This window comes from Capricornis sumatraensis, chromosome 1 (genome assembly GCF_032405125.1).
Source record: "Capricornis sumatraensis isolate serow.1 chromosome 1, serow.2, whole genome shotgun sequence".
NCBI lineage: Eukaryota > Metazoa > Chordata > Mammalia > Artiodactyla > Bovidae > Capricornis > Capricornis sumatraensis.
In genome coordinates, this window is record NC_091069.1 from 2454207 (window position 1) to 2467086 (window position 12880).

General features: G+C 60.8%; 1 protein-coding gene across 6 annotated transcripts in view; it reads left to right on the forward strand.

Annotated features, from left to right (window-relative positions):
• The window catches only part of SARDH (sarcosine dehydrogenase), a 59556-nt gene extending 47236 nt beyond the window's left edge, over positions 1-12320 (forward strand). For 5 of the 6 annotated variants that reach the window (XM_068987316.1, XM_068987360.1, XM_068987325.1 and 2 more), the window contains 4 exons: positions 7110-7272; positions 7845-8013; positions 10126-10261; positions 11101-12320. In XM_068987316.1, coding sequence (XP_068843417.1) covers positions 7110-7272; positions 7845-8013; positions 10126-10261; positions 11101-11226 — 594 coding nt within the window. In that variant the 3' untranslated portion in view covers positions 11227-12320. Of the gene's footprint in view, positions 1-7109; positions 7273-7844; positions 8014-9197; positions 9652-10125; positions 10262-11100 lie in introns of those variants that run through there. The other variant, XM_068987352.1, reaches the window with a different exon arrangement.
• The last annotated feature ends 560 nt before the right edge of the window (positions 12321-12880 follow it).

Sequence of the window (12880 nt, forward strand, 5' to 3'; positions counted from 1 at the left end):
CAGGCTTTTCTGTAGCTGCGATGAGCGGGGGCGCCTCTCCAGTTGCGGCATGCCGTCCCTGCAGCGGCTGCTCGCGCTGGAGCACAGGCTCCAAGGCGCACAGGCTCTGTTGCTCGGCACATGGAACCCTCCTGGACAGGGGATGAACCCATGTCCCCGGGATCAGCAAGCAGATCTTTAACCTCTGGACCACCAGGGAAGTCCCTCCCCGTTTACTTGTTATTATTCTTGGAAAATTGGTTTCCAGTCACTGTGCCCTACCACCTTTACCACCTTCAGGAACATCACCACCACCACCATTATCCTCACTAACCACCACCAGCACCTCCAGCACGTCCCTCACCGGAACCACCAGCATGCCTGCACACTAGCCCTCTGGATCAGACTGCAGGGAGAAGACGCACACTGACACAGAAGGACGTTTTTGGAGTCAAGGGTGTCTTGGGTTGTTTAGAGGATTTGAAAAATGAAGCTCTTTTAAGCCGTACCGCCAGCTGAATTCCCCACTCTTCTGTGGGTCCCGGGCTGCACGTGCTCAGACCCCTGTCTATCCCTTGCCTGGGGGGGCCCGAGGATCCTCATTTATTTAAAGGGATGACTAAGTTTGGATGATGTGCCTGGTGAGTCAGGGGTGCTGTTACACAACCAAACTCCCCGGAAGCATGTGAGACATCCGTGAGCTGATGTGATGTGAGACGGTTGGGCACACTGGCTTGTGCCTGGTGTCTGTGGACACATCTGCTCAAGCCCTCTGTGGTGTCTGCCCAGAGAGGCGGCCCCAGGCTGGTTCTGATGTCACCCGTGGCCAGAGCACCCATCCCACGGGAGCCACATGGGCTGTCCTCCCCAGGGCACCCACGTGGCCTGTGATCCAAGCCAGGATGGGGACCCAGCACCACCCCCCCATAGCACCCCCTCCGTTCCCGTGCCCCCCATGGAGAGCTGGCAGGAATTTCAGCAAGCCCCCAAATCCATCTTGCTGAAACCTGAGTGTATTCACTGCCCCCAGAATAATCCAGTGACTCAGTCGAGGGTAGGGCGGGAGTGCGGAACGCTGACGGCGTGGAGCGCCTGCTCTGACTTACTGGCTGTGAGTCCTCTGCGTGTGCTGGGAAGTGCTCCCTCCAGCTCGTGAGAGCTGATGGCTAAAGCTGGAGCAAAATTGGCAGGTGGTGGTTAAACCACTGGCAGCTTGAAATCAACCGTGGTAGGACTGTTCACCCCGCAGAAAGGGGTAAAGGCTGCGAAACAACCCCTGCCTCCCGACAGCTGGTTGTCAAGCATCTTCCAGGACATCACGGGGCTTTGGGCAGGTGGCCTGACCTCCCTGAGCTCCAGCTTCCTCATCTGTAAAGCGCGCGCGCCGGCGGCACCCGCCTCACCAGGCAGCCAGGGGCCCTAGGCTGACAGTTTTGTTGACTGCGCCCAAAGCAGACTCAGAGGGATGTCAGTCAACGGGGATGCGACGTCTGTGACTCAGATTTAAACCTTGTGGGTATGTGGCACCCCAGCCCGCACTCTCAGCCACCAGGGCGCCTGCTCTGGGGGGCGGCTGGCCCTTACTGCCCCATGACAGGTGTGAATGCCAGGACGGCCGGGCAGCGCCCTGAGGAGGACTGAGGAGGGTCCAGATCCTGGGGTGATGTGGGGGCCCCCGGGGATGCTGGAACACAGGCGTTTGTGGAAAGCGTGGCTAGAAGCTTCGTCTTGCTGGGTTTGCCACCTTTGTCTGGGGCAGGTGACCCCGTGTGGAATGACAGACGTTACTGACCACCCACTGTGTGCAGAGCCCCAGGGCTGGAGGTGCTCAGAGGCCTCTGATTCTCGTGTTCCGGATTCCAACCGTGTCCTTACAAGGCAGATAAGCTTTAAGCCTGCTGCAGCCAAGGCTGATGCAGACACAGCTCTGTCCGTGTGGGGTGAGCTCTCGCTCACCGCGCCTTGCTGACCATCTCAGGTGCCACCTGAAATGAAATAGGTGACGGGCAGAGGGGGAGAATCCTCTCTCACCACAGGAGACCCGTAGCATCCCACGTTAACTCCCTCCAGGGCCTTGCAGGTCCTGGGTGGAGGGGTCTGAAACCCAGAATCTTCCTGAAGGAGACATTGTTATCGTTCAGTCACTAAGTCGTGTCTGACTCTTCGCGGCTCCATGGACCGCAGCACGCCAGGCTCCCCTGTCCTTTACTCACTCCCGAAGTTTTCTCAGATTCATGTCCATTAAGTCCACGATGCTATCTAACCATCTCATCCTCTGCCACCCTCTTCTTTGGCCTTCAACCTTTCCCAGCCTCAGGGTCTTTTCCAATGAGTCGGCTCTTCGCATCAGGTGGCCGAAGTACTGGAGCTTCCGCTTCAGCATCAGTCCTTCCAGTGAGGAGAGGGTCTCTGAGCGAATTCAGACTGGAGAAGAGCCGCACAGCAGGAGTGCTGCTCAGGCAGACGTTTGGGGCTGGACGGGTCTGCCTCCCCACCCCCAGCATGGTCCCTTTTCATCGAGGGGCCCCATCGGGTCTCCGTCCCCCAGCCCAGGACTCTGAGCCTCGCAGGGGGCTCCTGCTAGCTTTAGAAGCAGCTCCTTCCTCTGTGGGTCACCCGGCAGAACCACGCCGGCTGCTGGAAAGATGGGCCCCGGCCAAGCCCTGGCGATTCCTGAGTGGTCGCCGAGCTGAGCCAGGCAGAGAAGGACACTGCTCCCAGCGGGACCTCACACAAGGCCCTGCTCCGGCTGCTTATTGTCTGCTGCTTCCCGGGAGGTGCAAGACCAGACCAGCTCCCTGTTCCACCCTTCGGTTCTTTTGCACATGCACCCGGGCGTGGGATTGCTGGACATATGGAAGTTCTATTTTTGGTTTTTCGAGGAATCACCATACTGTTTTTCCTAACAGTTGCACCATTTTGCATTCCCCCAACTGCGCCCAAGGGTTCCAATTCCTTCATATTCCTGCCAACACTGATTATTTTGTTTCCTTCGAAATGCTAATGGCTTAGAAGTCATATCTCATTGTGATTTTGACCGACGTTTCTCTACTGTTTAGTGACGTTGGCCATCTTTTCATATGCTTGTTGGCCATTCGTAGATTTTTGGTGAAATAAGTTCTCAATTCATCTCTTAATCGGGTTGCTTCGTCTTTGTTGAATTGCAGGTGTTCTTTGTATATTCTGGATGTTAACCCCTTACCAGATACATGAGTTTTGAATGCTTTCTCCCATTCTGCAGGTTAACTTCTCACCGTTGTTGTATCCTTTGAAGCACAGAGGTTCTTACACTTGCTGGAGTCCCATTTAGCTCTTTCTGCTCTTCGTTGCCTTTCCTCTGGTGTCATAGCTGGGAAATCACTGCCGAGTCCAGAGTCATGGAGCTCGCCTCCGTGCTGTCCTCTAGGGCGTTCACAGTCTGCGGGCTCACGCCTGGGCTCTAATTCGGTTTGAGTTAGGGCGTGTATATCATGTGCGTGGTATATGAGAAGGCTCAGTTAGCCTATCGTTGTCCTTTCCCCGTGGAGTAGTCACAGCAGGCATGGGTGGGTGCACACTCAGTCATGTCTGACTCTCTGCAGCCCCATGGACTGCAGCATGTCACGCTCCAATATCCGTGGGATTTTTCCCAGGCAAGAAGAGTGGAGTGGGTTGCCGTTTCTTCCTCCAGGGGGTCTTGCCCACACAGGGACTGAACCTGCGTTTCCTGAACTGGCGGGCAGATTCTTTACTGCTGAGCTGCTGGGGAAGTCCCAGTAGTCTTGGATCCCTTGTTCAAGGTCACTAGGCATTTACATGAGGGTTTATTTCTGGGCTCTCGTTTCTATTCCATTTGTCCATTTGATTTTATGCCAGCAGCGCACTATTTTGATTGTGGCACCTTTGTAATAAGTTTTGAAATGAGGAAGTGAGTCTTCTGCCTTGTCCTTTTCCAAGACTGTTTGCCTATTCGAGGTCACCCATGTAACTGTTAGGGTGAAATTTTCTATTTCTGCAAAAAACAAACAAACAAAAGCCACTAGGATTTTGATAGAGATTGTATTGGACCGTAGATCACTTTGGGCAATACTGGTATCTTGGTGACATGCAGTCTTCCAGTCCACAAACAAAAGAGCTGTCTTTCCATCTGTCTCTTTCATTTCCTTCAGCAGAGTGTTCTGCGGTTCTGAGCGTGCAAGCCTCTCACCTCCATGGTTAGGGTTCTTCCTAAGTATTTTATTCTTTTCGCTGTGACTGTACATGGAAGTTTTTCTGGTTTCCTTTTCAGATGGTCTGTTGTTAGAGTACGGAAATGCAGCTGATTTCTGAGTGTTGAGTTTGTGCCCTGCAACCTTGCTGATTTGGTTTGTTGCTTCTAACAGTATCAGGGGAGTCCTGGGGGTCATAAAAGGGTTTAAACAAAAGCTACTTTAAGGCCTTTCCTGATGATCTTCTGCATCTCTGTGGCCCAATCCACTGTCCGTGGTTCCCAGAGCAGGGCGGGGCTGTTTTGCAGAGGGTTTGCCTCAGTTTGGGGCTCGCTTTTAAAGCTGATCCAAGCTGATGCTGACTGGTACCAGGCACCTGCCTTCCATGAGCTTGATACTCACCCCCACTTATCAGACGTGGGCACTGAGTCTGGGGGAGGCCGGCCCGTGGGTCAGGCTGATTCTGGGCCCATGTTGCAGATGCGCTCCTTCTCAGCCTGTGTCCCCTCTCAGAGGACCCCAGGGCTCGCCTAGATCCACAGCTTCAGGGAGAAAAGTGCTCGGAGTCTCAAGAACCAGTGGTGCTGGCAACTTAGAAAGTCACTAGGAATCCCCAAGCCCTTCCCTTCGCTTTGCCAGAAAGCAGAGCTTTGGCCCTCTGCACCTGTCTCCCCACTCCGTCCGGGAAGTATTTATTCAGCCCCCTGCGTGCCGGGTTTGCCCACAGGGCTGTAATGGAGAGCACGCCGGCCAGCCTCCCAGCCTCGTTGGATTCCTGGGAGCTGGGGAAGGGGCCAGGTGGCTCCATCCCACCCCTGAATTCACTCAAGAACCTGGCTTAACTGAGGGAGGGTGTCTGACAGGACCCGCAGTCCTGGGCCCATTAATGGGTGAGCTTTGAAAATTATTTTTTTCCTGTTTGAAATGAGATTGGCTTTGAGCCCCAAGCTCCTCTGTGGTCTGTCTAAAATTAGCACCCCGTTGACAAGGCAGTCTTTGTCAGGGGCCCACGGCTTGCACCAGGGGAGCAGGGATACGTCAACAGTATGTTTTCTATGTCAATTCTGAGTTTTTTGAGAGGCCCCGGGCAAATGGCAGCTCAGAGCACATGTGTGCCTTTCAAAAGCTTTCTGAATCCAGCCCTCCTAGCGGCTGTGATTTCAAGTCATTTGGGAGAGCGGGCCAGCTCTCCATCCACTGACCTTATCGCCGCAGGAGCTGTCCCGGGCAGCCCTTTGGGCTCGAAGCAGTGATGGGATCGGGTCCTCTGCCTCCAGAGCGCTGCAGCCTGCTGAGGCCTCCCTGTCCCTTCTGTGACCTGGACAGAGCCGTGCCCGGCCCCGCATGTGGGGACACTAGACGTTCAAGGGTTTGCCCGCAGGCCGGAAGCAGCCACCAGGAGCTGGGTGTGCAAGTGACCTGGCACCAACCAGCCGGGCAGGAAAAGCCAGGCTGCCAGGCCAGGCATCGCCCATCCTGCTCATGGCCTCCACGTGGCTGCTGGCACGGGACACAGGCTGACGGACATGCTCGCCCGGAGACCAGCCATCCCCGCGTCAGCACTGTGTGTACACAGCCAGGCAGGCTGTCTCTGGAGCCCGTTTCCGCATCATCCCCTAGAAAGTTTTTGCAGTGATGTCTACAAAGAGCAGGCCTGGGGATGCTCCATGAACAGCACTGTCCCTTCCATGGGGTTTGGGGGCCCACGGTCCCTTTCCTGGCCTGTGAACCCAGCCCTGGGCAGTGCTTTTACAGTCCAGCATCAGCAGCCAGTCGGCGAGGCCCTCCCGGCCTCACCCGCCAGCCTTCTTGCCTGCCCCCGCCCCCGACAACACCCGCAGCTGCTCCCGCTCCGTGCCTTTGCCCTCGCTCTGCCGCTTGTCTGGAAGGCCTGTCCACAACAGCAAACCCCGCACAAGATCCCAGCTTGGCCTGTGCCTGCCTCAGAGTCCTTCCGCCTGCCTGCCCTGGAGCCTGCTTGGGCGTCTGGTGGTGGCCTTCCAAGACTCAAGGCCTGGGGGGTAGAGGCTGTGTCTGCCTTCAGATCCTAGCTCTTGGCCGAGGTCTGCTGGGGTGGGGGGTGACCAGGACACTCGCCCAACGCCCAGCTGCCCCCTCCCGCTGCCCTTGAATGCACTAAGCAGGCGACTCCTGAGTCGTGTGGCTGACTCCCCATCCTTACTCGAGGACACCCCCTCAGAGCTTCCTAAGACAGGCAAAGCCAGGCTCCAGATCCTATTTAGAGGCCAAAGAGAGGCCAAGTGTCTTGCCCAAGGTCACCGCAGTGATTGGACAATGGCCCCCTAAAGAGATATCACCCCTGGGCTGGGAACGGGACCTTGGAATCAGGCGCTGTGCTGATTCGATGCCGGTGAGGATCCCGGGGTGAGAGCACCCTGGTAAGGGGGGTCTCCGCCCAGCAGCCAGTGTCCTGATGAGAGACAGGCAGGCACAGACACGGAGGAGACGGAGGCCAAGGCCAGCGTGACGCATCCAGGTCAGCAGAGCCTGGACCCCCAGGAGATGGAAGGGGCAGGAGGGACCCGCCCCAGAGCCTCCAGAGGGAGCACAGCCCTGCCCACACCCTGGTTTTGGACTTCAGGCCTTAGGCTTGGCAGAGAGCTCACTTCCGTGGTCCTCCACCCCTGGCTACCGAGGCCCCAGGAGACTGCTATAGTCAGGAGACGTCTCCTATAGGAGACGAGCTGTGGCCTGGGAACCGCGTGTCCACTTCCACTCCCAACGGCAACATCTCTTCCTTTCAAAGATTTCCCGAGCGCTCCTGAGGACGCTCGCCAGCAGGCCCCATTTCTTGGTGGCCTGTGGCCTGGGCCCAGGTCTGGCTATTAGTGGTGGCAGTAGGAAGTGTCCACCCATTGGTGGCGGCTGGGCCTCCACCCCAGTCTGTGCCTGGCTCGGGTCTGAGCTGTGCCTTGCCCCCAGGTCCGGGCCGTGAGGCTGTCCTTCGTGGGGGAGCTGGGCTGGGAGCTGCACGCCCCGAGGCCATCCTGCCTGCCTGTGTACCAGGCCCTGATGACCGTGGGGGCCAAGCACGGCCTCGTCAATGCCGGCTACCGGGCCATCGACTCCCTGAGCATCGAGAAAGGTGTGTGCGGGGCCTGGACCACAGGGGGGCTGCTGAGCCACACTCGCTGGAGGCTGTTGACCAGCCCCCATGTGTCCCCGTGCTCCCTTCCTGCCATGCCGTGCCGCCCCGTGCCCCCACACGGACTGTTTCCCCAAACCCCCTTCGCTGCCCTTGTACCAGGGCCTGGGGACGGTACTGGCATCTCTGACCTCAGCACTCTTGGCAGGGGCGCAGGTATCTCCCAAGGGGAGGGGCCCAGAGCCAGACTTGGATTCAGCGCTGAGATTCCCAGAGAGAGCTGAAGACCATCAGAGCAGGAGGGGGGCCCTCCGAACTGCCCGGCTCTCCACTGCCCCCTCCCCAGGGTCTCCAGCGTGATGGCAGAGATGCGTGGCGATGCTGCTGGGGGTGGTCTAACTCCGGGGCTTAGCCAGGGCGCCTCCTGAGACTGAGGATGCTCCCAGCCCCCGGAAACCCCGGGTCATGGAGGGTCTAGGCTGAGGGTGTGACCGGGGGCGGGCATCCCCCGGGGCGCTTTCTGAAGTCCCCGCCCCCGCTGGACAGTGACCCCGTGGCCTCCCCCACTCCAGGCTACCGGCACTGGCATGCTGACCTCCGGGCTGATGACAGCCCCCTGGAGGCGGGCTTGGCCTTCACCTGCAAGCTCAAGTCCTCCGTCCCCTTCCTGGGGCGTGAGGCCCTGGAGAAGCAGCGGGCCGAGGGCCTCCGCCGGCGCCTGGTCGGCTTCACCGTGGACGAGTGAGTACCGCTGGGCCTGGGGGCCCCGGGAGCGGGGGGCGTCCGTGCAGACACGTGGGACGGTGCTTCTGGGCTCCCCTGCCCCCGCAGGCCAGGCACCCTCTCCCGGAGCGCGCACCGCAGCCCCCAACAGGAAGGAGACTGGGACCCGCGGGGCAGGGCTGGGTCCACAGCAGGCCCGACTCTGAAGCTGGGGCTGCAACTCAGATCCCATCAGGGCCAGGCAGGGGGCAAACCGGGCGCGGGCTGATGGCGGTTGGCAGGGAGCGGACAGCGCAGCCCTCGGCAAACACAGGTTTTGATTCGCTTTATTTATTTTGGCCGCACCACGTGGCTTGCAGGACCTTAGTTCCCCACCTAGGGACTGAACTCGTGCCCTTGGCAGTGACAGCTGTGAGGCCTAACCACTGGACGGCTGGGAAGTTCCTCCGAACATGTGTCTTGAAAGGGGAAGGCCCTGCCCAGCCTAGTGGGCTTTGTAGGGGGCTGCCGCTGGGGCCCCCCGATCTGGTTGCCCATCAGGGCACTGCCATTGCCCCCCGTGTCCTGGTCAGAGCCTCCCCACAGCCCGGGAGGGGCCCTGCAGAAGGAGGGGCCAGGCTGGGGCCAGCCCCACTGACAGACGGAGACCACAGGGGCCCAGGGGCAGAGTGGTTCTCGCCCAGGCCCGTGGCCAGGGTGGAAGGAAGCCCCATGCGGGGCCGATCTCTTCTCCCCACCTCCCCCATCCCCACCTCCCTGGCAGCTCTGAGCACGTTGCCCTTCGTGCTGGGAGCTGAGCCCGCACAGGCCCCGGGTCCCTGGTGCTGGTTGGAGGACGTGGATGGGGTGATGAGGAGCTGGGTAGCAGCCGTCCCCAGGGTGGTGGGCGTCTCTGGGTCTCGTTGGCTGATGCCAGCGGTACCCTTTCTCCCAGATTCGGCACCTCCAAATGAAGTGTCGGGGCTGCTGAGATTAGGGTCACTGAGTGAGCAGAGCTGGGCGTGTCGTCTCCTAACTTCTCCCTGCGACCCTGTCAGGCTGCCCCTCTGCCTGACTCCTTGTCTGCTTCCTGGGGAGCACTCGGCTCTGGTTTGGGGTGCAGATAGGGCAGGGGTCGGCCGAGCCCTCCTGCCACCTGGCCCTCCAGAAAGCTCCCGCTGCCTCGGAGAACAGTGGCCACCGCCCGGCTCACCCCTCCCCAGGGTTCCCCGCGGGGATGCAGAGTCTGCCTAGGGCCGCGGCCTGGCCATCCCGGACCAAGGAGGGACGCCACCAGGATGCTGCTGCCCTGCCCTGGGGCCCTGGGCGGGAGGGGCCTCGCTGAGGCTGTCTCCTCGTGTGGACACGGCACCCCTGTAGGATGGGACCGAAGGAGACAGGATGAGTTTGCAAAGCTTCCGCCACCCCACCTTCATCCTCTGCGCCCGTGGGGCCCAGACCTTGTCACCCCTGACCTCCGAACCGGGAGGCACCCAGACCCTGTTCAGACTCTGGCTCAGGGCAAGGTTCCCCCAGTTCCTGTTACTGTAACCACCCCAGCCGTGCCCCACACCCCACCGGGCACGGTCCTTGGCACCCACCCCAGGACCCGCGGGGCCACACGGTGCTGCAGCCCTGGGGGCACCTGATCCCCAGCACCCGGCCCAGTGCCCGCAGGCATGAGGACTCAGGCAGGAGAGGGCACACCGGCCAAGGCACTGGTGTTTCTGTGACTGCAGTTTAATGCTCTGCTCATTTCCTGTTTTAAATTTTCAAAAATTTTACGGCAAGCATTTGTATTTTATGTGTAAGACAGAAAATTACTTTTAATAAGTGATGCATCACACTGTCAGCAAAGGAGAGCCGTCAGATTAAAACAAGTTGTGTGACAGTTCCAAATCTGTGGGGCCTGCCTCCAGAAACACGAAAGTCGGGCCCTGGTTTTGATGTTTTCTGTCCATTTATCTGCTTGGAGCCTGAGCCCCGGCATCCTCGGGGGCCAGGTGAGGGGCACGTGGGCCCCTAGCAGACCAGCCCTGAGGAGTGGAGCCCATGGTCTGGGGGGCTCTGTCCTTTCTCCTCGGCCAGGCAAAGTGCAGGAGTTCCCCCTCCGGGGGCCCTGGGGTCCCAGCTGTCTATCGCTTCTTCCAGGAAAGTGCCCATGTTCGGGCTGGAGGCCATCTGGAGGAACGGCCAGGTGGTGGGCCACGTCCGCAGGGCCGACTTCGGATTCACCATCAATAAGACCCTGGCCTACGGCTACATCCGAGACCCCAGCGGCGGGCCGGTGGGTCCCCCCGCCCCTGCACTGCCACGGGGAGCCCTGGTCCCCTCTGGGCCTCTCCCCTGCACCCCTGCCTCCCTCTCTGGGTGGGCTGGGCCGGGGGGAACGGGAGACCAGTGAAGGGACTGACTGACGGGGCCCTGTCTTCCCCGGCCATAGGTGGCGGCTGTTTCTATGTTTTCTTTCTGACAGAACCTGACTTTGGAAGCTCCAGGCTTCTCATGGTCAGAAAGGGGCTCTGGGCAGGGCTCACCCGCTCTGCTCCCTGGAGCTGGAGATCCTGTGTGTGTGCAAACGGTTGTGCGCTCATACGTCGGTGTACACACAGGTGTACCCACCTGTGAGCACACATACGGCCACACATGCACACAGGAACACACGTGCACAGGCTCATTTGGGGGACTCGGCAATGAGACGGAGGGGCGGCCTGGTCTGTGTGCGGAGAGTCTAAGCATTCTGCACAAACCGCCATTTATAAACCCCAGAGGTGCCCCGCTGGTCGCCTGCCCTCCCAGGGATCAGTGGCTACAGGGCAGGGCTTGCTGCCCAGCGGGAGAGGTTCTCCCCGGTGCCAGACCTCAGCTCCACCGGACCCAGGGGCTCAGGCCCAGCTCAGGGGCTCAGGTCCACCCCAGGGGCTCAGGCCCAGCTCAGGGGCTCGGGCCCAGCCTAGGGGCCCGGGGACACGGAGTCCACATGCTCAGGGTTAGGGCAGCTCCTGGACTCAGAGGAGGGAGGGGCGTGACAGGGCAAGACAGCAGCTCCATCCCGGGAGGCAGGCTGCGTGAGCCCGGCTCCCACAGGGCGCCGAGTGACCACGGCCCCTCCTCTGTGCCCACCAGGTCTCCCTGGACTTCGTGAAGAGTGGGGACTACACCCTGGAGAGGATGGGGGTGACCCACGCTGCCCATGCCCACCTCAAGTCCCCCTTCGACCCTGACAACAAGAGGGTGAAGGGGGTCTACTGACGGCCGCGGGCAGGGCCTCAGCTGGTCCAAGAACCAGCACCTGCCACCCCGGCCCACGCCACCCATTCCCAGGGACCTGCGCCGCCCTGGACACCAGGACCTGGACCCTGGCTGGAACGTGGACTCCCTTGCCCTTCGTCGAGAGCTACTTGCCATGCCCCCAAAGATGCAGACAGAGGGGGTGGAGAGAGGACCCAGAAGGCCCGTCCTGTGGTCACTGACCGAAGGGGGGTCTCGAGTCCACCCCACCCCCCCATAAAAGCCACCTGCAATGCCGTGGGCTCAGGGACCAGCCTGTAGCCCTGGAGAGCTTCTGAAGAGGAGCTTAGGAAACCCTTGAGAAGGCCCCCGTGAAAGCGGGCGGCGGAGAGCGCCACCGAGTGCTCCGTCCCTGACGGGCAGGCTGCCTGGAGCGGCCTTGAGGGTTGCGGGTGTGTCTGCCACGGGGGACCATGTGGGATTGATTAGTGCTGTCTGCTTCGGGCACAGTAGTGAAGGCGGAGAGCAGATGTGCCAGGCTGGCACCGCCCCTGAGGTCAGGGTTGGCAGGATGGTCTGTTCCCAGGTCCCAGGAAGGAGGGGTGGACCCAGAAAGTGAGCTCTGCTTGTGTTCACACAGGGAAGCCCCCGGAGAGTCCCCAGCCCTGAAATCGGCGCCAGGAGCAGGGCTGGGAGGGTCTCAGCTGCCCCCTCGCCCACCAAGGTGCAGAAGCTCCCTCTCCTGCCCTGTTTCCCCGGGGCCCCTCGCTCACCATGTCGGAGATGAAGGTGCGCCCGGGGCTCTGTCCTTGCTGTCTGACTCAGCTCTGGGCCTCACCCCCTCTCTTCCAGTCCCCAGGGGTGGCGCTCGCCCAGGGCCTGGAATGAGGTGCCCCCGCTGTCCCCGCCCCAGGGCCTTCAGAACTGCCTGTCTTCCCTGCGGGGACGGTGCCTGGCCCTGGCACCCAGGCAGCCCCCTGGGGAGGGGGCTCGAGGGGACGCAGGCAGGAAGCTGTGCGGTTGACTGGGGTGCAGAAAGTCCTGGTGGGCCTGGGGTTGGTTTCAGAGGTGCCATCCCACTCAGCGCCTTCTGTGGACTGGGCTGAAACGGCTCAGGCTAATAAAGTCAAGGCCATGGGAAGACGTTTGTGCTTCAGGTGACCTTTGGAGAGAAGCTGGTCCCCTCGTCAGACCGCAGCCTGGGGGCCAGGGGCCTTTCTCAAGGGGGCGGAGGCTCTTTCTCAAGCCTCGGGCAGAGGAGCGCCTGCAGCCCCTGCCCATAGGTGGGCCTGGGGGACCCCGAGAGGGCCCTGTGGAGCCAGGAGAGGGGAGGGGAGAGCGGGCCTGCTTCCCGGACCCTGTGGCTTGGCCCCGGACCTCCGCATGGGGCCTGTGCAGCGTTCATTCCACAGCCGTCCCTGGGGGCAGCTCGGGCCGAGGGGCGGTCTGGCCCAGGCTCCACCTCGACTCCTCTCTCAGGGGCTGAGCCCGGAAACAGAAGTGTTCACGCTCCCTTCCCTGCCTGTGTTTGTCCCTCTGCTGGGGAGGAATAACCCTGGGCCCCTCTGGAAATGGCACTGGCCTCCGACGTGAGAGAGGCCGTCATGGGCCACACCCCCCAACCTGCCCGCTTCACCCCAGAGGACCGCTCGGGAAGGTCTGAGCCCCAGCAAGC